This window comes from Pteronotus mesoamericanus, unplaced genomic scaffold (genome assembly GCF_021234165.1).
Source record: "Pteronotus mesoamericanus isolate MK-2021 breed Mesoamerican mustached bat unplaced genomic scaffold, CSHL_Meso_final contig_263, whole genome shotgun sequence".
NCBI lineage: Eukaryota > Metazoa > Chordata > Mammalia > Chiroptera > Mormoopidae > Pteronotus > Pteronotus mesoamericanus.
Window position 1 is genome coordinate 13878749 of NW_026555112.1, and position 23651 is coordinate 13902399.

At 50.0% G+C, this 23651-nt stretch overlaps 1 protein-coding gene across 1 annotated transcript; it reads right to left on the bottom strand.

Annotated features, from left to right (window-relative positions):
* Positions 1-1848: 1848 nt before the first annotated feature.
* SCNN1A (sodium channel epithelial 1 subunit alpha) lies at positions 1849-23223 on the bottom strand. Its single transcript, XM_054574703.1, has 13 exons — positions 23063-23223; positions 22527-22887; positions 13208-13484; positions 12105-12298; positions 8359-8462; positions 7807-7970; positions 7238-7336; positions 6891-7008; positions 4189-4267; positions 4008-4065; positions 3802-3857; positions 3568-3643; positions 1849-3226 (listed from the first exon to the last, which is right to left on the bottom strand). Exons 1-13 carry the CDS (start codon positions 23181-23183, stop codon positions 2846-2848), a joined length of 2088 nt encoding a protein of 695 aa, XP_054430678.1. The 5' UTR covers positions 23184-23223; the 3' UTR covers positions 1849-2845.
* Positions 23224-23651: the final 428 nt, after the last annotated feature.

Here is a 23651-nt window from a genome sequence, read left to right on the forward strand (position 1 = left end):
TTATGAAGAAATTTCTTCCAAGGAGGGAAGAAATAACAGTGAGGGAGAGATTGGCACAGATGGAGAAATGGGAGAGGGGCAAGCTAGGGGATGAAAGAATTGGCTGTTAGGGTCCGCAGGGCAAAGGACGGAGAGGGAAGGGTTTCAGCTAGCAGTCTCCCCTCCCCCAGTACACGTCTCTCTCTCTCCCCTGCCCCCCCCCCCCCCCCCGGCAGTACAGAGTGATCAAAAGGACACTGGACTGCAAGTGAGGGTGACGTGGGCTGCAACCCCAGCCCTGCCACCCCGACTCTGTGAGTCACAGGAGACCCAGGTTCCAGGTTGGTTCTGTAAGAATTATGAACTTGAATGAGTCACCTCACCTGCTAACATCAATAAGGAGAAGAAGGCAACGTCACGGCATCTTCTCTAACACTCTGATTCTAACTCCTACCCTGAAGGCCCAGGGGTAGCAGACAGATAGGGATGGGATGGAGAGAAGGAAACCCCGCAGGGTGGAAATGCAGCAGGGCCAAGAGAACTCCAGGCGGGGAGGAGCGGGGAGCTGACTGCTGTCCTCTATGGCAGATCCAGCTTTGTCCGGAGGGTCCTGCCCACCCCAGCCAGAGCAGAGGGAGCTGGGGACAGGTGGGGCAAGGCTGAGGCTGTGGCAGAGAGCACACAAGGGCAGGCTGAGCCTGAGGGCTCTGGCGGAAGAGACTGTTGTAACACCACCATTTTCCCCTCATCAGCTTCAGTCTAGGAAAGGGAAGTTAGAAAACACCACATCAGTTCCTGGTCACAACTTTTTCTCTCTCTCTACTCCCTTCACCATCTCCTCCTATTTCCCCGAGGTTTCCTTGGCTCCTCAGGACAGGGAGACCATAATTGAGGAGAGTAAGACCAGGGACGCAAGGGAAATGCCCCCAAAGATGACGAGAAAGGGTAACTTCCAGGTTCCAGGTCTGGAGTGGGGGAAGGAACCAGGGGTCCCAAAACCAGGGTTCCCCTCAGACATCCCTCAATTTCTCCTTTATTAAAAGTTGGGAGGAGCTCTGGTTGGTATGGCTCTGTAGAGTGAGCGCCAGCCTGTGAACCAAAAGTTGCAAGTTCGACTCCCAGTCAGGGAACATGCCTGGGTTGTGGGCCAGGTCCTCAGCTGGGGACATGCAAGAGGCAACTGAACAATGTACCTCTCACACATCGATGTTTCTCTCCCTCTCTTTCTCCCCTTTCTCTAAAACAAAATAAATAACATCTTTAAAAAAAAAAAAAGGCTAGGAGGGTTCCCACTGCTGCTCTCTCCATGGCGATGCTAGATACAAGGCTTTGAGAGGACAGAGAAATGTGACCTGAGCCTCAAACTCCACCACCACTGGGCAGCTGATGGGGAGGTGGGCAGATGAGGACATTATGTTGCAGCTCGGCGGTGAGTTGTGGGTGCCCAGCGAATGGTGTGGAGGATTACTGATGATAACTAAAGTTTTGGAAGGACAAGGAAGATCAGACAATGCACAGGAGTAGGGGGCAAGTTATCCCAAGCACTGCCTAGTAGGTCTCCTAGGAGGAATGCCCATGCCTGTGCCCCCTGCCACTCGATCGTGGTCATGGACGCACAGCATGCACAGCACAGTGTCTGTGGAGGAACCAGCAGGAAAGTTTGTCTCTCTTAAGGTCCCTGAGGAATGGTCATTTCCATGGTGAAGCCAAGGGTATAGGAGTCTGTCTCCCCCACTCCCCACCCCAGGACCTCCTGGGAGCTTGAACAGAGGCCCAGGTATTCATATGCACTTCCCACCCTCTTCAGGACACCCCATCCAGCTCTCCAGACATTCTTTATGCAACAAATATTTATTGAGTGCCTGCCTACTTGCTCCAAGTGGGACACTGGGCTAGCCCCTGAGGTTACATAAATGAACAACAGTCCCTGACCACAAGGAGATCACAGTCTAGTTGGGGAGGCAGACATAAATGAACAAGAACATAAAATGCAAAATCAACACTCCATCAGATGTTGTGGAGTGCCGAGGGAGTCCAGGCGAGAGGGCAGCGATCAATCCTGGGGAAGACAAGATGGGGCAGAGGCCTTCACAGAAGTAGTGGTGTCTGAGCAGGGTTCTAAGGGATGCATAGGAGTTCTCTAGTCAACGGTGGGGAAAGCTTCCAGGGTTATGAAACAGTTTGAGCCCACTTGCAGAGGTGTGAGGACACAGGGCTCTGGGGCACAGGGTCCATGAGGCTGGACGAGTCCTGGGGCTGACTGGGAACGGCCAAGCCTTTGCTACACTGGTCTGCACCAGCCCCTGCTCTGGGGAGTCAGGGACGGGGAATTACCCAAGAACTAACTAAGGGGGCTTTTGGATGAGGTTCTCCACCCACATTCTAGAAGAGGAGCAAACATCTCTGTCACTGGAAAGCAGCATGGCCAGGCCAGTTGGGGGCTGGCTTTAGTCACCTTTGGGTAGGAAACCTGGGCATGCCTTTGTGTGCCCTTGTTTATGTTTTTTCTGGTCGTCTGTTGCTTCCTAAGAAAGTTCTTTGTCAAAGCTCCAAGTCAGACTTGGCAGATCCAAGGGAAAAGGAGATTTATCTGCAATTGGGTGAGGAAACCAGAGTGTTCCAGAGGACGGGGTCTGGGGGTACCGGGCAGGAGCCAAGGCAATTCTGGCAGCTGCCTTGGCCCCTGTTCTCCAGCCATTTCTGTAACCCCTAATCCATCCTTCTTCCCTCCCCCCAACACCAAAGGCAGTTGTGGCAGCTCAGAGAGCAAGCCCAAAACATTCTTTAATCTTGCCAAGGCTGGTCCCCGCCCACCAAGGGAAGCTGCCTTGGGGGCTGACACTCTCCTTCCCTCTCAGGCTCCCTCTCAGGGCTCCTCCAGACAGAAGGTAGAGTTGCTGGCCCCTGGCAAGCTGGGTGCAGCCGGGCAGGGGCCCAGGGTCGCATAGGCAGGTGGGGGGGCAGTCAGGGTGGCGGAAGCATCGGAGTTTGGCAGGGATGAGCTGGGGGAGCAGGGACGGGGGCAGAAACGGGAAGGGAGGGAGGAAGCTGGAGTGGAGGCCACCTCCTGGGCACCTCTGCCCCCTCGGCCTGGAGACCAGTATCGGCTTCGGAACCTCCGGAGCAGCATGAGGAATGTAATGACCATGAGGTCAAAGATGAGCTCGGCCATCTCCACCACGGACAGCACCGAGGAGCCGAACCACAGGCTCCACTGGCTGCCCAGGTTGGACAGGAGGGTGACCATCTGGGAAGGAGAAAGGCACACTGACCCCTGGGGCAGGCGAGCCCGACCCCTCCTTACCTGAGGTCCTCAGCCACCCCTCTCAGCCCCTCCGTGGCCCCCTGGACCCCTTCTGTCCAATCGGGCACACCCTTCCTTCCCACTACCCCGAGACTTCATCTTCCCGCCAAGCTCCACTTGTTCCAACCCTCTCAACCTCACCCTCGCTCCTTGCCCCTTCCCTTGGTCCCCTACCTTCAAGTCCCAGACACTCTGGCCCAAAAGAGGCACCCCTTGTTCTCCCTGACAGCCACCCACTTAAGCGCCCCCAAGAAAAATCACAGGCTCACTGAGGCAGGACATACCGTGACAGAAGGAGACTCAGAATTGGTTTTGTAGTTCAGCTCCTTGAAGAAGATGTTGAGTTTGGCAACTCCATTCCTTCGGAGTGGGGGAGAGGATGGGAAGAAGTGGCAGAGGGTTAACTTCTCGGACCCTCACAAACACTCTCCTCCAATCAACTGTTTCAATTTTCTTCCCAGATCTGTTTTCCCACCCAAGGATTCCTTTCCTGGGGCTGCGACCAGGGTCGGACTGACCTTTTGTTTTTGATGGTGTAGTTATTCTGCAGGGATAGCATCCGGAAGACCCAGTCCTGGGAAAGAAGTGGGGTGTCAAGGGGGTCACTCCGTGCTCTCCAGGCTGCAGCACTGGAGGGAGGTCGAACACACCCACACACCTACCCAGAGAAGACCACGGTGTCACACATACACATGTCCCATTTTGTTCCCCTTCCCCACTTTACCTGGGATGTCACTGAGGGCCACCGTGAATAACTTGCAGAGAGCTGGTAGCTGGTCACGCTGGAAATGGAGAAAGGCACTCAGTGATGGGGGCGGCGCTCTCCCACGCAAAGGTTTAGCTGTGTTCTACCCAAGCGAGCAGCCAGCTGCCCCACCTGGGCTCCTGGGGCAGGGGACGCTCACCTGCATGGCTTCCGGCACTTGGTGAAACAGCCCAGGCGATCTGAGGAGAAGGCATCCTGGAGCTTATAGTAGCAGTAGCCTATGGGTGCAGAGAGATGTCGTTTTCCTAGAGCACCTCAACCTCCTCCACCCCACAGCCAAGAGGTCTCTCAAGATCCCTGGGCACCCCCTTCACAAGAGTATTAAATAGATTACAGTGATGTCTCCTGGGTGGTTCCCAAAAAAATGTTTGAGAAATTAAGCTAACTGAAGGGGGAGAGGGAGGTGGGGAAAGGATATACCTACATAAAGATGTATAGAGTTTGGACAAAAATTAAAAATTCAAAAAGGAAAATAGGAATAATTGTAAAACATTGAGACTAAACCACAGTGAGATACCACTTTATATCCCTAGGATGGCAATAATTGAAAAAAAGACAATAGCAAGTGTTACTGTAGAGAAATTGGAACCTCCTACATTGCTGTTAAGAATGTAAAATGGCATAGCCAATTTGGAGAACAGTCTGCTCAAAATTTTAAACATAGAGCTATGATCCGACCCAGAAATTCCACTCCTAGGTATATACCCAAGAGACTTCAAAACATATGTTCACACAAAAACTTGTACACAAATGTTCATAACCACAATAGTCAAAAAGTGGGGGAAAAACCCAAATTTCCATCAACTGACGAAGGGATAAACAAATGTGATATATCCATACAATGGAACATTATTCAGCCATAAAGAGGAATCAAGTTCTTACACATGCTACAAGGTGGCTGAACCCTAAAAATCACAAAGGACCATATGTTATATGATTCCATTTATATGAAATGTAGGGAATAGGCAAATAGAGAGACAGAAAGTAGACCAGTGCTTGGCCAAGGACTGGGGGTGGAGTGGAATGGGGTGCAGTAGGGTAAGGTAAGGTGGGAGGGTGGGAGAGGGAGGAGCCCAGGGAATGTGGGCCCAGGGAATGGGAATGGGGAGCTTGAAAAGTGCTAATGGGTGCAAAGTTTCTTTTTGGAGCGATAAAGTGTTCTAAATTTAATGTTCTAAAATCAATTGTGACCATTGTTGCACAACTCTATGACTATGCTAAAAACTAAAATGATACTGAAATTGAATTTTATACTTTAAATGTATTATCTCAATAAAGCTGTTAAAAAAAAAAAAAAAAAAAGAACAAGGGGTCTATAGATTCTCTTTCTCCCTCATTTGCCAAAGTCTAAGTAAGGTTATTTTGTCCCTCCTGCTACCTTTGGTCACCCAGTCTGGGAGTCCTCTTCCATTTCTGACCGACATTCCTCAGTCAACCAGGGCTGGCAGGTCTTTGATTAGGAAGACTGGAAAGGAGGTGGGCCTTTTTCTCTGCAAGTGAGCAGTCCTTAGGAAACTCAACAGGTTGAGTTTTTAGCCTAGTTCCTCTCTCTCATCCCCACAGCTTCTTAACAATCAGTATTGTTTTTTTCTCTCACGGATCTTCCTCAAATTCACAACCACTTAGAAATCGTCGTTTGGGGGCAGAGGGAGCAGTAGTCAGGGAGTCATGCCTGGACTTCCTGGGACGTCACAACTCCCCTTTGGGTGTCAACTTGCTTATCTGAGAAAGGAGAAGGTGAGGCCAGAAGGCCTCTGCGTTTCCCTGCAGCTCTGAGGCACTATGATCTTCAAAGTTCAGAGAAACAGGAAGGGAGGCCACAAACTGCAAAAATACAGGCAGGGGAGGGAGCTGCGTGGAGCAGACTAGGGAAGGAAGAAGGCCAAAAGATCAACATGGGCAGAGCCGAGACAGAGGCAGACACTAAACTCTGGGGCCTGCAGGGCCCCCTGTCCCCTGAGAGGGGTGAAGGTTTGTGTCCTCCAGCAATGGCCAGCCACACATTGATGGGGGCAGAGCTGGTCCCAGGGACCCAGGAGAAAGAGACTCCCGAGGACTAGTCAGCTGGGACACTTAAGAGCATGTGCACCAGAAAGGCCACCTTTCTGTTTTCCACAGTTTCTTCTTTAGGATTTTCTCCATCTCAGCTTCCCAGTACACAGCTTCCCTGCTGAATAACCCAGCTGTAGTGAAAAGAAAAAGGGATTTGTCTTCTCCTAGACCAGGGTAAGGAGGAGACTCCGGGGCTCTCCAAACTTGTGATTGTGCCCTCCTGAAGGTAAAAACTTCTTAAATAAGCAACTGTAATATATGTATTTGGTTTATAAAGTACACATGGGCTAACTAATGAATTGATACATTATGTACATATAAAACATGCATAAATGGAAAATGTAAGGAGATGATAGAGACGTGTTTAACTTGTAGTATTTTCTCCTTGCACGCAGTGAGTTATCCTGCACCTCGCCCAGGGCCTTCAGGAGTGAGACCAGGAAGCCACAGGCAGAGCGTGCGCTGAGACCTCAGCAGGCCCAGTACATAACAGGGAGATTTTCCTCACGTGCTCTTCCTTCCTTATGCTGCGAGTTATTTTTAAATGGGGCCATTCCTAAACACGCAAAAGTCAGAACAGAAACGGAGAAACCGTGAGAGAAGTACGGAGATAGTGAGGGGGAAAATGGAGAGAGGCAAGTCTAAGGACCGGAAAAGAGACAGAGAGAATTAATCAGGGTCAGTGGGAGCCAGAAGCAGCCCCACAGACAGAGGGCGCTGAGAGGAGAGGGCTCCTGGGAAAGTCCTGGGTCCATCGGGCAGGCCCGGGGCTCCCTCCTGGACGCTCACCCCAAGAATCATGCTTCCTGTAGTCACAGTACTCCACATTGTCGGGCCGCTGATAGAAGATGTAGGCACAGCCACACTCCTTGACCATGCTCTCCTGGAAGCAAGAGTGAATACACACCTGGAGGAAAGGAGAGCGAAGAGGGAGGAGGTTCAGGCCTGCTTTCCCCGACACACAACCCAGAAGAGCCGAGGAAGGGAAGGACAAACGATTCTCTGTACTGTACCTCCATCCCTCTTTCCACCAGTCCCCCTCACTCACGCACGCACGCACGCACGCACTCCCCAATTTTGACTGACCAACAGTGCAGGCCTGGGAGATGGCTGCCATAGAAACAGACTGGCCTCACCTGCTGCGTGTACTTGGAACCATAAAGGTTCTTGACATGGACATCACTGCCATTTTTGGTGCAGTCACCATAGTTGCCCCCAAGTCTGTCCAGGGCTTCCTGTAAACACACACACACCAAGAAGTCAGAGGTCAGAGGCCAGAGAAAGTGGCCCAGGCCTCTTCCCAAACTCTCTGTCTTCCCTCAGTCTCAGGTTGCATCTCCTACCCTGCCAGCCCCTCCTGTCTGCCTCCCTATTTCAAAACACGCCCGCAGCGTCCCCCAGTGTCCATCTCACTGCCACCTTCAAGGACACTGGGCCCAGACCATCCCCTGGAATCCTAAGCATGTCCTAAACCCCTTCTCTGCACTCTCATCCAAGGTCCACTCCTCTGGTCCCTACTTCCTGATGTCCACTCTGCGAGTGCCCTCGCCCCCCTAATTTCTGTAGATCTCCACATGCTCAAGGCCCAGCCTGCACGATCCCTATCCTGAGCCTTCTGGCCATCAAGCCCATCTCCCGTGGCCTCTCCCTTGCCCCTCGCCAATCTCGGGGTTCTCCTCCCAGGCTTCCCAAGCAGCATTCTTGCCTTCCTCATGCTGATGGAGGTCTCTATCCCAGGCCGCAAGTTAAAGCCACCATCATCCATAAAGGCAGGCTCACCCTGCCCATGCACCGTCACTCTGGCCCCAGTCACTGTGGACAGCAGTGGGATGAAGTCATTCTGCTCTGTGCGCAGAGTCAGGGACAGACCTGGAACACACAGAAGGAGTGGAGTGAGAGGAAGGTCTTGGAAAAGCATTAGGAGATAGAAACCCACCCTCCCACCCTGCCCAGTTTCTAATGCTCCAAGTAGAGCAAAGCAGGAAGACCTACAAATGGGTGTGGCAGCCCCTGAGCTGGATTCTGGAGGCAGGCTGCAAGGACTGGGACAGGATTCCTATCGCTCCTGGATTAGACAATGTGGTACCCATAGTGGAGAAAGGACAGTGAGGGCTCCTTCCAGGATTGAGATAGGCACGCTACACTGAGGCCCAGAGGCGCATTTCTAGGATGTGAGCTCAAGGTGGGTGAAGGTGGGTGGGGCAATAGGAAGGGCTGAGGTAGAGGTCAGGGTGTGAGAGTATAGGGAGCTGCTCACCATTGTTGATCCCAGGCATAGAAGACATCCAGAGGTTGGTGTTGTTCTCTCCATTGAAAGTGTAGCAGTTTCCATATATTGGGTGGTGGAAGTGAGAGTAATTCCTATTCAGGAGCAAGAGGGAGAATAGGGTCACAGAGGAAAGTGTAAGGGGTCAGGACGAGAGGGACTTTCAGCACACTTTGTTTCTTGATCCCCTACTATGTGCTAACCAACAGCCTATGAAGGCATCATCCCCACATCACAAAAGAGGAAGCTAGAGCACAGTGACGACAGACTTGGGACTCAAACCCAGGTCATCCACCTTCTAGCCCAGGTTCCTCCCAGCAGGCCACCTGACCTAACTGGCCTTGTGACTTCTGTTGGGTCAACGGGTTGTATTATGAAGACTCATGCAGTGCCCCTTGCTTCTCACATTTCCCTATTTGCATTGTGATCTCTTTGAGGACTGGAGACACATCACATTCATCTCTGTATCATCTCTGGGTTAACTGCATAGCTCCCGGCATATAGGAGACAGTAAATAGTTGCTAACGAATGAATGAAAGAATTGGAAGGGAACGGGATTAGAGGAGAGAATAAGACCTGCAGTGAGCATGGAGCTGAGCGGAGGAAGATTAGATCCCAGGACAGAAATGAGTAGCATTCTGGTTGCATGGTTCTGAGAAAGTCATTTTTCCTAAATCTATTCTCCTTATCTGTAAAATAAGGAGACTGGAACTAGGTGATCTGGAATATTCCATTGGCCTTGAAGAACAAAGGTGCAGAGGTGGGAACTATTGGTGCACATTCTGGGGAGTGCTAGAAAGTCAACATTTCCAGAGCAAAGGCTAGAGGACAGAAGAGGATACTATGATAGTAAGGAGAGGCCGTACTGAAGGGCCTGTGAGTCCGTCTCAGTGGGAGAGGGGACAGGTACCCATGTGATGGATGCAGGCCAGGAACTGTATGCAGCAAGCAACAGAGCAGATGGAGCAACATGAATGGATCCTAAAAAGAGAACTTAGTGAAAAAAAAAAAATACCCACAAGAAGTGAAATGAGATATATAACACAACACTATATTACATACACATTTTGCAAAAACAGATACAAAGAGATACACACTAAGCATATTATAAGAATATATGAAAAGCAATATAACATGATGCTGAAGAGCACAGGCTCCAGAACTGAAAAACTCATGTTTTTTTCCTACCTCTAACAATTAGCTGTGGGACCAACAAAATCACTGTATCTCCCATACTGCAATTTCCTTATCTATAAAATGGGGATACTAATATTACTTACCTCACCAGGGGTATTATGAGGATGAAATGACACTTAGAACAGTGCTTAGCACTTAATAAGAGCTATGTAAGTTCACTATTAAGATTAGAGGGATTCATTAAGATGACTAAAGTAAAAAAGACAGATGGTAACAGACAATGTGAAGAATTTAGAACCCTCATATGTTGCAGGTGGGAATGAAAAATGGGGCAATTACTTGGAAAACAGCCTGGCATCTCCTCAAAATGTTAAACGTAAAATTACCATATGACCCAGCAATTCCACTTCTAGGTATATACCTAAGAGAAATAAAACTACATCTGTACAAAAACTTGTATAGGAATATTCGTAGCAGCATTATTTACAATGGCCAAAAAATAAAAAGGACCCAAAAGTCCATCAACTGAGGAACAGATAAACCTGTGGTATATCCATATAATGGAATATTATTCAGCCATAGAAAGGAATGAAGTAATGATACATGCTGCAACATGGATGACCCTTGAAGATACTGCGCTAAGTGAAAGAAGCCAGATGCAAAAGAAAACATATTATGTGATACATTCACATGAAATGTGTACAATAGGAAAACCTATAGAGACAGAAATTAGATTAGTGATTCTCAGGGCTTGGAGGAGGGGAGGGAATAGGAAGTGACTGCTAATGGATATAGGTTTTCTTTTTGGAGTGAGGAAAACGTCCTTAAATTAGTGGTAATGGTTGCACAATTCTGTGAATATACCAAAACAACAACAACAACAACAACAACAACAAAACACAGAAACTTTGAATGGTATATAGTAAAAGGATGAGTTTTATGGTATATAGATAATATCTCAATAAATTTATTTTTAAAGAAAAAATATAGAGAAGAGGAAACAGTATTGGACATAGGGGAGAAGAATTGGGTAAGAAAGGCATGACAAAGGGCTTCAACTTGATTCTGAAGGCCATGAAAGATGCTGAAGGATATTAAACAGGACTAATTGGAACAATTTAGGACAGTGAACTGAAGTACGAACAGTGAAGTATAAAGCTTCCTGTGATTACAGAATGAAGAGAGGATTTTGAGGCAGAAAGACGAATTGGTGGGGGAGGGGGGAGTTGAAAAAATAACCCAGGTGAGGAATAATGAGGCTCTGACATAAAGAAGTGACCTGAGCATCAAGACTGAGATGAACTATGGACTGCTCATTAATAGGGAGGTAGGGAGCATGGGGCAGGTAGAGTGAAAGGATCAGTGGAAAGGTGACAGAGACTTGGTGGCAAGTGTGAGCTGACCCAGGTTCGGGTGTTGCTACTGTCTCACTTCCCAGCTGGTAGCTCCTATCCTTGAACAAACACAAAGAATAGAGACAGGAACAAAACCATATGCTGGGCAGAGTGTGTGTGTGCCAGGGGAAGGGAGGAGGTGGAAGCAGGTGACACTTGGCCCTGCTGCCATTCATCATCAACATGGGAGGGAAGGGCTCCCTGTAGAGTGGATAGGCTGCCCAACTCCCTTCCTCAGCCAGGCAGAGGTAGGGAGACAGCACCTGAAAATCAAGGAGCAGAATCAGGGAGGGGAAGGAAGGGCCAGAGGCTACAGAAGGAAACCTCCCTTAGTCTTAGCCTTTCCCAGCCCTTGGAGGGCTGGCAGCTGCCTTGATCTCTTTGCAAGGACATTATAACAGCAATCATAACAGAAATACCTGGCAGGAAAAATCCGCAAGCTAGGGCTGGCCTGGTGGCCTAGGGCAAGTCATTTCTCCTGTTTGAATACAGAGTAATAGGACCCTTCATTCTTTGCAGTTTACAAAGTGCCCTCGAATTTGTCATCTCATGCACTTGGAGATGAATGTTATCACCATCTTCATCACGGGAGCAAAAGTGCCAAAAGGGCATATTTTCCTTGACGTATCCCAAATGCCTAAACCAGTGACTAGCACATAGCCTAAAGAGTCAAAAATGTTTGTTGAATAAACTCGAATAAATTTCATTGTCAGCCCATTTTACAAAGAAAGGAAAAGTCTCTGAAGAGTGATTTGAAACGCTCAGAATTACCTAGCCAGGAACTCAGATTTAATCCCTCACTCAATCCATGCTATTTCCACCCCGCTACTGCCTGCCTCATCTGAGAAAGCGGAGGACGGAACCAGATGACCTTCCAGGCACTTTTGAGTTTGATCCTAGTGAGAAAGAGGCCTTAGATAGACAGGGAACCGTGCTTCCAGCCCTGGGTTCTCAAAGCTGGACCTCAACCCCAGCCTTCCCCGGGCGGCCATAGGAAGCTACCTCACTCAGACCCAGCCCTGCAAGGGGCAGCAGAAGTCCTGCCGAACGACCCCGGGGGCAGAGGCCTGGACCTGAGGGCCATGCGTCCCCTTCTCTGTGCAGGCATTTACTTAGCCAATGAGCATTTCTGGCTGCCACTCACGCTGGGCGGCGGGCTGGCCCTGGGAAGGAGACCCCGTGGGGAGCCAGGCAGGACACACTCACGCCTGGCTGCAGGAGGCCTGATTGAAGCGGCAGCTGAAGATGAAGTTGCCCAGCTTGTTGTCCTCCTCCAGGGATGTGAAGGTGCTCGGCAGTCGCGACAGAATGTTGATGTAGTGGAAGCGGTACCACTCCCTCACGGCATCCACCCCGGAGGAGTATGTCTGATAGAAGCAGTCGGATTTGTTCTGATTACACTGGAAACAGGGACCAGAGCGTCAGAGGGCGCAACGCAGAGGTCAGGCCGCAGGGCAGCGTCAAGATCACGGAATGAGTGGTTTGGGGTCCCGAGGGCGGGATAGACAGCAGTGGGGAGCCAGCGGTTGACAGGAACACAAGGGAAAGAGAAGCAGAAGCCGGAAGGAGAGTGGGCCAGGAGGGCCAGGGATTCAGGGAGCGGGAGGCTGAGGAGACCAGCGCCGCCATTTATACAGCCTCTGCCGGAGGGTGGAGCAAGGATTCTCCTCATTTCACTGATGGGGAGACTGAGTGGGATCAAAGGGCTTGCCCCAGCAACAGCGCTAGGACGAGAATTCTGGTCTCCTGGGAGCACGGCCCACTCTCACCAAAGAGGGCTTCTCTTCTTCCCTCTGCTGCTCTCCCACTTCCGATTACTCTCTCTTTTTATTAAAACAATGTTGGTCTCCCTCTTCACTGTCTCCTTACGCTCTGTCGTAGGCTTGCAGAACCCCGGTTCCCCATTGCACTAGAGTTTCCCAAATGAGTCCCACCAGTGGGAACTGCCGCTCAGAAAGATGCCTTTTCCACAGATTTGGCTTCTAGCCGCTTAACTGCTCCCACAGAAGCCCGCAGAGAGAAGAGGCTCCACAAGTTGATGCACAGAGAGCTGCTCCTTCATTTTATTTTTCAAAATGTATTAAGTAATTAACTTTGCCAGCATGCCGATGAGGTCCCGCCTCCTCAGAACAGGCGCGCGAGCCGGGCGTGGCGGGGGCGGGGGGGGGGGGGGGGGGGGGGCGGGGGGTCATAGCAGGCGGGAGAGGGAGGTCAGGAAAGAAAGCGGGGTCCAGGGCGTGGGCGGATCAGGAAAGGCCAGGGCTGCGACCCTCAGGCCAGGGGGCGGGGCCCCGGGGGCGGGGCCTTACCAGCTTGAAGCCGATCTTCCAGTCCTTCCAGTTCACTTGGGGGTTGTTGTCGCGCATGCTGGAAGCCCCGCTGCCGGCTCTGCGGGCTCTGCGGGCGGCAGGGGGCGAGGACGGGTCGCGCAAGCGCTGCAGGGGAGGCCACAGGGTCCCCCGGAGGTCGCGAGGGCCGCGGGAATGGGTCACGAGGGTGTTGAAAGAGTTGTATTTGTACAAGTCATAGAGCGTCTGTTCAGTGATGCGGTCCAGTTCCTCCAGCTCCCCTTTAATTTGCGTGTACCTGGAAGGGTGGAATGGGAAAAGGGTCTGACTAAGGGGTAGCCTCTCGCGGAGGCCTGGCCCCCATGGCCTCTGTTTGCTCGTTTGACACTGGTGAGGCAGGAGGGGCTGTGTGTAGGGGGGAGACAGGTGTGGCCGCGGGGGTTAGTGGAGGCGACAGTGAGCCCCAGCGGTGACGGCATTTATTGCGTGCTGTGGCCTGTTTATCGAAAGGGAGAGGCAGGAGGCGCCTGTCAGTGAGGCACTCTCCTCCCACTCACCCTGGCCTAGATGGGAACCCGGAACTTATGTGCCCTTTCCCAGGACCAGGGAGAGGGTTGCCTTGATCTGCGCCGTACACTCCCACGGACCCGCGGTGGACCTGCGGTGCGCAGATCATCCCGCCCTGATCCCTCCAAGGGAGCGTGGCCTTTGGGCCTGTCTGCCACCGGCACCTTCTAAGTCAGGGGTTCTCACCTGCACTTCTACCGTGGAACAACAGCAACAAAAAAACCCCAACTACAGCACACTACCCTCCCCCACAACCAGGATCCATTTTAATAAGTTGGGTGGGGCCCAAACTCCCTAAGTTAAACACTGTCTAGTATAAATCATCACATTCCTACTTCTCAATACCGGTACACTTACCATCTCCATCATGAAAGTCCAGAGTAGCAGGGTATTGGGGATACAACCTACCAAAACAAAACACACACACGCACATGCATGCACACGCACACACACACACAACCACACAACCTAGAACTAATTAATAAACAAGGTTGTAGGATACAACAACAATATACTAAAATTAATTCTATTTCTACACACTAGCAACAAAAAACTGGGAGATGAAATCACAAAAACATATTAAATAGAATAAACAACATCAAAAAATTAGAACTATATTATGAAAGACGTGAAAGAATGCTATACTGAAAATCCTGTTGATGAAATCAAAGACCAAAATAAACGGGGAGTTATACATGTTTACGGATCAAAAACTCAGTGGAGTTAAGATGTCTCCCAAACTGATCTTCAGATTCAACACAATTCCTATCAAAACTTCAGCAAACATTTTTTAAAGAGATTGACAGGCTGGTTCTAAGATTTATATGGAAACGGAAAGAATTTAGAATGGCCAAAACAATTTTAGAAAAGAAGAGCAAAGTTGGAACACTTACTCTACCTGACTTTAAGACTTACTATAAAACCACAGTAATCAAAACAGTGTCTCACTTATGTAAGGATAGACAGTAGATCAATGGAACAGAATTAAGTCCAGAAATAAATTCACCACATATGATCAACTAATTTTTTACCAAAGTACCAATTCAATTCAATGAAGAAAAAAATTTTTAACAGATGGTGTTGGAATAATTTGTATACTGTACTGGGGAAAAAAATGAACTTCAACCTCTGCCTCAGTCCATACACAAAAATTAAGTCAAAGATGGACCATAGACCTAAACATTAAATTCAGAACCATGAAGACTCAAAAAGAAAACCTAGAGTATAGCTTCATGACTTTGGGGTAGTCAAAACTTTTCTGGAATAAATATCTATGGAAGAACTCCTGAAATATAAAGACTTCTTACAAATAAAAAGATGAATCATGTTTAAAATGAACCCCCAAAAATAAATAATTGGTCACGCTACATGAAAATGTGCTCAACGTAATTAGTCCTCAGGGAAATGCAAATTAAAACATAACGAGGTACAATTTAACATGCATTAGAAAGGTTAAAACTAAAAGATTGACAACATTAAATGTTGGTGCTTATGAAGGGCAAGTGGAATTGCTGCTGGTGGGAATCTAAAATGGTACAACTGATTTGGAGGACCGTTTGGTAGTTACTTATGAAGTTAAATATTTATCTACCTTATGACCCAGCAATTTCACTTTTGCATATTTTACACAATTCCACTCCTAGCTATTTACCCAAGAGCAATGAAAACAGAAAAACTTGTACATGAATGTTCACAGCAGTTTTATTTATAATAGCCAAATGTTTTAAACATCCCTAACGTCCATCAATACCACTCAGCAAAAAAAAAAGAGAAAGAAAGAGGGAGGGAGAGAGACTGATACAGACAAAAAACATGGGAGAAGTTCAGACACATTAAACTGAGCAAAATAAGCTGGACACTCAAACAAGAAAATTCATATGGTTATTCCATTTATATGAGTCTAAGAACAGATCACACTAGCTGACAGTGATAAAAATCAGAAAATGAACGTGGAGATGGAGGGAAAAGAATTGCCTGCAAAGGGACACCAGGCCAAGGAAATGTTCAATATCTTGATTGTCAAACCTCAATGAGCACTTAAAGAGTTGTATATTTTATTACATGTAAGTTATACCACAAAGAAAAAGTCAAATACCAGGGCAGGGCTCCACTTGCCAGAGATTCAATTTTTAGGTTTAGTAGAAAGGGATGAACCCAAACAAGTTTTTCACTTGTTTGTTTTTTGTTTTTGTTTTGTTTTTACAAGCGCCCCAGGGGGTCCTAATGTGCCACTACATTAACACTGCCCAGTCCATATCCTCCCAGTCCTCCTCCCCTTGGCTCCATTTCTCTCCCCCTCATAAAAGCCTAGTTGACTGGGTCTCAAGCAACAGCTCCAGTTGCCCCTCATCCTCTCCTAGCAGAAAAGGTAGCTCAGGTCGAAGGTATGCATTTCATAGTCTGAGAGATTTGTTTGTTATTGGTCATTAAAAGAATGGCTATAATAGCTAGTATTTATTGAGCACTTATTATAGCCAGACATTGTGGTACTAGGATGTACATTATTTAATTTAATCTTCAGTGTAATTCAGCATACTATTAGCCATTGTTAACTAATACTTTTGCCATTCCCTCATACGGGTAAGTAATCTGAGGCAGGTGACTTATTCAAGGCCATGCAATCAGGAAGCGGGTCAGAAAGCACTCTAACTACCACAATATCCTCCTCCGTTTTTTCTGTTACCCTCCACAAGTCTTTCTGTTTTCATTGCTCCTGTTAGCTCTGGCTACTTGAGGAAGTTGGCAAGGTGCCCCAGAAAGAACACCAAGGTTAGATGGCTGGATGTGGGTCCTGGTGTTCTGGTTGCACACTTCTTAGCTGTGTGATATTGGTAAGTAAACTTTCTGAATCCAACCTATTTCCTCATCTGTAAAATGGGCCCAACACTAGATTTGCCTACACATGAAGCTTTGGGAGAGTTAAATGAGAAAACAGTCAGTGACACAAAGTGAAGAGGCCCCCAAATAGGAAGACAGAGACATGACCCTGAAGCCCCAAGAAACCGAAGTGTCTTTTTCATAACCACATTGTAAGAATTTGTGTCCCCCAACTTGGCTGGAGTTACCTCCACATGAGCCACCATATCTCTGGCTGGGCCTCCCTTTCCACCTGCCCCTACCCCATCCCAAGCTGTCTCGAGTCCCTTTGTGCCCCTCTTCTGCCTCCCACACCTCCCTCATTCTCGTCACCAACTTCAAGCTGTCTATCGCTTCTCTAGCCACATCTCTCTTCTGCATTGAGCCCCGCCTGTCCTTTTTGCCAAGCTCTCCCTTCAGTGGTCCTCCTCCTATTCAGCTCCCTCCTGCTTCTTCCAGGGAGGCCTTTGGTGATCATCCTCTCAACTCCCACCTGTGACAAGGCCTCCAGAAGAAGCCAGGCTCCAAACAGAATGCCATTGCTCCCCAACGTCTACTTCTCTCTCCTTTTCTGGCTCGAGGCGGAAAGAAGTATTCCCATATCACCCCTTCAATAAAGAAACCTCTCCCTCCCTCCCAGTTGACACCTAGAGCTAAAAAACTGCCCACTGAGTAAAACCACCCATTACATCAGACTGTGTCCTGCAAGCAGAAGGACCCTGGCAAAAGCAGGCCAGGTCTGAGAGGGTAGCACACTGACAAGGGGGCTTCTGCAAGACTGCCCAGCCCTTCTATCCTTGACCTCCTGCCCTGGTCATTGTGACCACCCTCACTCTCATCTGCTCGGGCACGCAGCCCTCCATTGAAGCGGGGGGTGACCCCTTGCACAGTTAAATCAGGTAGGCATTACTATCTCCATTTTATTGTTGAGGAAACTGAAGCCCATCAACTAGGCAACTTCCTCCAAGGTCACTCAGCTAAGAAATACAGGAAACAAGATGTGAATCCAGGCTTTTTCGACTCCACAGCCCCAACTTTTTTCACTACTCTGCCTCTGGGCTCAGAAACACTCGAGATTGGACAGCAAAATCTAGTCACGCAGCTGGCCACCTCCCCTCTAGCCCATCTTCTCTGCTCAGGACAGACTGGCAGGGTCAGGGACACGGGGAAGTTTGGGGACGAATACGCTGTTCTCCATCTGTATCTCCTCCTCCTTCCTCCCTCCCTCTTGTTCCTGGATGGCCTCCTCTCACAGAAGTACCCATGCTCACTAGGCAGCCTTAGGATTTGCCCAAACCCTCGTCCCACACACCCACCCACCAGGAGGCCCGCAGGTGACATCCTCAACCAGCATTCTGGAAGCACTCAACAGAGATGGCCACCAGAAACTCATGAGCTTCCTTCCCTGCCAGTGTGCCTCTGGGGACAGCCCATTCCCTCCTTCCTCCAGGCATCACCTAGAAGTCTTGATTTCCCTTTCTTTGGCCCCTTCCCAGCTCCCTCTCCTCCTCCTGCACCTCCAGCCAGTCTCCCAGGTTGGGAGACACATTCTCTCCACAATGGCCACCTGTATAAACTCGGCCTACACTATATTGCATTCACAGGCAGGTGCCCTGCCAGCACCTCCTCACCCGCTACGGACACTCAGCCCTCTAGGGTCGGTTGTGATCTCTCAGATCCCATGTGGAAGTCAGCCCTGGCTCTAACATTTTAAGAGTAACAGATGTTCATAAACCAATGATTATTCAAAGGATGGATGGTCAGTGGGGGAAGAGCTCTAGAAACCATTTTATCCAGGGAAAAGACACAGGAACTAAGTTCTAATCATCATTCAGGGTCATAGTCTTGCCACTTATTAGAGGGCTCACCTTGGAGAAATTTTTTATCATCTGTGCCTCTGTTTCACCATCTATAAAATGGGAGTATTGATAGTACCTGTTGCGCACCATGTGGGCTTGAGAATGAAATGAGTTTATATGCGAAAAGGACTGTGAAAAACACCTGATAGAGTAGGTAGTGCACAACGACAGCTGTTGTTTTTGTTATCATTACTGTTACTATTACTACAATTGGAGAAGAAAAAGCTGAGGAGACACAGGAGCACTGCCTGCCACTTACCTCCCGTGAGACTCTGGTCTTCGCAGGAGCCTAAGACCAGATTCCACTTCTGCCCCTCCACTTAACAGCTGGGTGACCTCTGCAAAGCCTTTAGGCTCTTGGAGCCTCCATTTTCTCATCTGACTCTGGGGTGATATTTCCCTCCTTATCTAACAAGCTTGTTATGAGGGTCAGAATGCTATAGTGGACTCTGCAAGCTGCAACACAGTTGCTCCTCTCCTGGGAGCACCTGAACCGATGTCCGTGAGGTAAAGGAGGAGAGGTCTTTAGGGTGGCTTCAAAGAGACAGAACCAGGACCAGAGGGTAGACATTATCATGAGGTCAATTGCAGCTTTAACTAAGGAAGAACTTTCTAACAGCAGCTTCCCCAGAGGTAGTGAGGTTCCTGACAGAAAAAGTCCATCGCTGTGGGGACAGTGGGAGGAGTCAGCTCTAAGGTCTGGGTTTCCTGTCCCTCTTAGGCCTGCCACCTCAAAGCCTGGTTTCCAGATGCTGCAGAAAGGGCAGGGTCTCCCCACCAGGGTTACCAATGGGAAGACCTAGCTCAGACCCCTTCCCTCCCTCCCTGCAGCTTCTCTCTTTGGGGAATTGTCCCTCTCCTCACCCCATCCTGCTGCCAGGCCTCCTGCTCTGCTGTCCCTGGGAAGATTCCACGACCTCCATCGTTGTGAACAACCTCAAGTCCTTCCATAGGTCAAGCCTAAATCCTTCCCAGAATCGGGTGAAAAATTATGTTCTTGGCCCTGTTTTCTGTAGATGTGAATATGACTGGCCGTCTCTCGGGTGAGCAAAGCCCTCTGTTGGCCAGAAAGAAAGGGACCACAGTGGCTGACCCTTCACTGGATTCTTAGAACTTCCTTGCTTACTGTGGAAGGGCTTTAGCCTTAATCCCATTTCCTGAAGTTACAAAGCAGCCCAGAACGCCGCACCTTCTTCCTCTCCCTCTGCTGGTCTTGCCCAGCTGCCAGGAAGTGGGCATCCCTGGTCTGACTTTGCCTCCTTCCAGTTATTTCATCCACTGATTTCCACCTCCTCTTTGATTTCCCTGTAGGAGCCATGCATCTCTCCTCTCCAGCATGATTCACACCTGGGTGGCTACCCACCAGGCTGCATCAACCTCTCCGCCTACCCCTGCCCCTCTCCTTGAACAAAAACCAACAGCCCTGGACCCCTCCCTCCTGCACTCCTGACAAATATCCCCTCCTGTTACTGCTGCTCTTCCCCAGGGACTCTTACCAGCCGCTCCCCAACACCGGATGCCTCTGCCTGGCCCCACCTTAAAGTGCAATGGGAGAGAAGAGCTTTGAAATCAAACACACTTGGTTTGTGACTCAGCTGCCAATCTGGAAGGTACTGGCTTCTGCGGGGGGGCGGGGGGGGGTTGTTTTTGAATCCCAAGTTCACCACCTGCTGCCTATATGAACCTGGGCAAGTAAGTTAACCTCTCTGGGCCTCAGTTTCCTCATCAATAAGATGAGAGTAAACTGGTGCCTACTTCAGAGGTCTGCGATGAGGATTAAGTAAACTAATTAATGTAGAATTTGTCTGGCACATGTTAAGTGCTACATAAGTTTTAGCTATTGTTGTTGCTGTTGTTGTTTTATTTCCTGTGTGCCTTGCTCAATTATTTCACCTCCATTTCTTTGCCTGCAAATTGGAAATTATAAAGCCCGCCTCCATGGACTTGTCAGGATTAAATGAGATAGTGTTTACAAAGCACCCAGAGCAGGGTCAAGCACATAGTAGGGGTTCAATAATTTTCCCCTACACTAAGGAGCTTCCCTGACTCCCCTTCCTTCCTGGGGGCTCTCCCCACCAAGTCCCGCAGCAGCCCGTCACGCACAAGGGATTCTTTCTGTGTGGATGTCTGTCTCCTAGCCTCCAGGCTCCTGGAAGCAGAGGCTCTGGTTTCCATTCTCTGCAGCTTTTTCCTGGACCTGCACCCAGAAGAACTTTAGAAAATGCACAGGCCTCAACAGACTCACCCCTGCGCTCTCCTTTTCTCACCCACATCTTTTAACCACCAATATTTTTTGAGCATCTACTACCCTGACCTGTTGTCCCCCCTGCCTGCCAGCCCACCCTTCCCTGCCTGCTGGCTCAGGGCGGCTCGATGTTTCTCCTCTCCACCAAGGCCAGCAGGGATGAGGGGTAGGGAAAATGGGGGGAAAGATTGGGGCAGGAGAGCTACGGGGGTTCAGAAAGATGAGGAGCAAAGCCAGGGGCCACCCAGGGTTGAAAAAGGCAGCCAAACGGAGGAATAAAAGAGAATTGGGAAATGAGATGTAAAAACCTCATAGGAAACTTCATTTATTCCACGTCGCACATTTTCACTATTAAGACAAGGCAGACATTTGTGATCAGGCAAACAGAGGGTAAGTCACAGCACAGTCTCTATCTGTGTAACCTTGTGACTTGCCTTTTCTTGCCTTAGTTTCCTCAAGTGTAAAAGGGGATATTAATAGACCTACCTTGGAGGACTGTTAGAAGAATTAAAGGAGAGGCCTGTGGGGTATTCAGCAGTTTGGAGCATAAAACAGCTTCTTAATTAATGGTCCCTTACCCTGGACACTATACGGAGGCTAATCAGTGAAACAGCCTGGCAGTGTTTTGTCTGCAGGGCAGGACGTCTCAACCCTTATTAGCCCAAGACACATCTTTGGACACAACAGAATATTAGGGGCCCCTAATATGTGACCAATCCCAATCCTCCATTGCACGCATACGCACACACATACTCACACAATCGCAAACGCATGCACTCATAAATCTTACACGCCTTGAAGACAGAGACTGTACATCACACAATTTTTTATATTAATTAGCACAGTGTGCTCCAGGCCTTTGTTTATATGCCTAGCTCTTCCATCTTCTGTTTTTTTTCTCAGTACCTGGCAAATTACCTGGCCTTCAGTGGAGATTGTATGAATTATTAATAAGCCCATCTGCCAGGGGCCTAGCACTGTGTCTGGCTTGCAGCAAGAGTTCCCATGGCGTTGCATGACTGAGTGACCACAAATACAAGATACAGACAAACACCCAGCCCCACCTTCCTTTCTTCTTCTCAGTTTACCACCCCTCTCTGGCTTCTGGACCACAAACTGGCAGGGCACTGATGAAACCCAAAACTTCAGGACGCACTCAAGCACTTAAAAGTCAGGCTCCTGGGCAGGTGAACCGTGCAGCCCAGCAAGGATCACCTCCGTATTTTCACCTGTGTCTTTGGGGGACCAGCTGTCCTCTCCCATTCTCCTTCCAGTCCTATAACCCCCACCCCCGGCCTCAAGGCTCCCCATGGCTTTGCCACCACCCCTCATTTTGCTTTCTCCAAAACAAACTCCCCTGTTAACCCAAGACTGACATAGTCTTGGGTCGAGCCTCTGGCAGCTCCCCCCACCCACCGCCACAGCACCTGAGACCAGTTCTTGTCTGGAGAAGGACGAGGCCCTGTTCTTTTCTCTCCTCTCACTCCAGAGAAAGGCGGGGGATGAACTCCACCCTGCCCTTTCAGAAGGGCAGTTGACCTCATGAGCACCCCCTCCCACTTGCGGGAAGAAGGGAGGGAGAAGTCAGTGTTGGTCCAACAACCACACTCCAGGTAAGCTGTGGGCGCTAGGAAAACCCCACCGGACCAAGCCACAGGCCCATCGAGTTCAGGACTCCCAATGCGGCCCGAAGGGAGGTCTGCCTGGAGACAGTGTTGCCTTCTACCCCTGGGTCTGAGGCTCTGCGTGCCCAGTGGGCATCTCCGTACCTTCTGAGCCACCCTTCCGGGCACCGGCAGAGGGCCCAACTAACCTGTAGGGATTGAGGGTGCAGACGGTCACAGCAGGGAAGACAAGCTTGTCAGAGTTGATGTTGATGTTGAGGCTGACGGGGTAGCTAAAGTACTCCTCGAACAGCAGGGCGAACTGCCAGTACATCATGCCGAAGGTGCACAGCCAGAGCACGGCCCAGAAGGCCGTCTTCATGCGGTTGTGCTGGGAGCACACCAGGCGGATGGCACCGTGGATGGTGGTGTTGCTGCAGAAGAACTGGAAGAGGTCTCGATAGGAGCGGTGGAACTCGATCAGGGCCTCCTCCTCCTCCGTGGGCTGCTGGGGGCCCTCGGGTTCGGGGTCCAGCCCCGGCTCCTCACACTTGTCTCCTTTCATGAGCCCTTGGGTGGGTTGTGAAGAGTGAGGGTCAGGGTCAGGGCAGAGGTCTGGGCTCTAAGTGCCCTCACCCATCAGTCTGACCCCAGAGAGAGGCTGCTCCGGCCCATGCCCACATCCCACCCTGAGCTCGCTTTCTCCCACTCCTCCCTCCTTCCGCCTGCCCAGGAGCCAGCTGACCTGCTGGAGTCAGGACCAGAGCTGGAGCTGGGCTTCCCTGGAGTGGCCTCTCCTCTGCTTCTCTGACAAGGTCACCTCTTGGTTTCAGTCCCAGCACCTCCCTTTTCATCTCCACAGCCATCAGCCTCTGCGTACTAGTCAGTCTTTTCCTTCGTATCTCTGTGCCTTAGCGCTCTCCCCCCACCCCTTCCTCTCTCTGCCCCCTCCCCCGCCTCTCGCTGCCTTCTGCTTCTCTGGGGCCTCTCTCTGGACACTCTTCTTCCTTGCCTGGCTCCTCAGTGTGCCAGGCTCTCTGATCCTGCCTCTCTTCTAACTCCTCCCCACTTTTCTCTTCTCAGCCTGGGCTGTCTCCTCCAGTCTCAGGCCTCGTCCTGAGCTGTGTCTTGACTCCCTCAGTCCCAGGGACGACAGGGTTCCAGAAGACCTGGCTGCCACCTGCTCCCCGCTCCCAAGTTGTGGCTGGACTGGGACTGGTTCCTTTCCAGTTGAATCTGGCAGCTGAACCTCTCCTCCCCCTCACCTGACAGGTGCAGAGGCTGCCCGGGGAGCCCGCCCGCCCGCCCGGGGTGGAAGCAGCAGAGGCCTCATT

Bases quoted from the DNA above. Each gene is read 5' to 3' on its own strand.
- SCNN1A (XM_054574703.1), bottom strand. From the start codon at position 23,183: ATGGCTGTGGAGATGAAAAGGGAGGTGCTGGGACTGAAACCAAGAGGT. The intron at 22,888-23,062 runs GTCAGCTGGCTC...AACCCACCCAAG, and splicing joins TCTGGTCCTGACTCCAGCAG to GGCTCATGAAAGGAGACAAG. The intron at 12,299-13,207 runs GTAAGGCCCCGC...CCCTGTTTCCAG, and splicing joins GGAAGATCGGCTTCAAGCTG to TGTAATCAGAACAAATCCGA.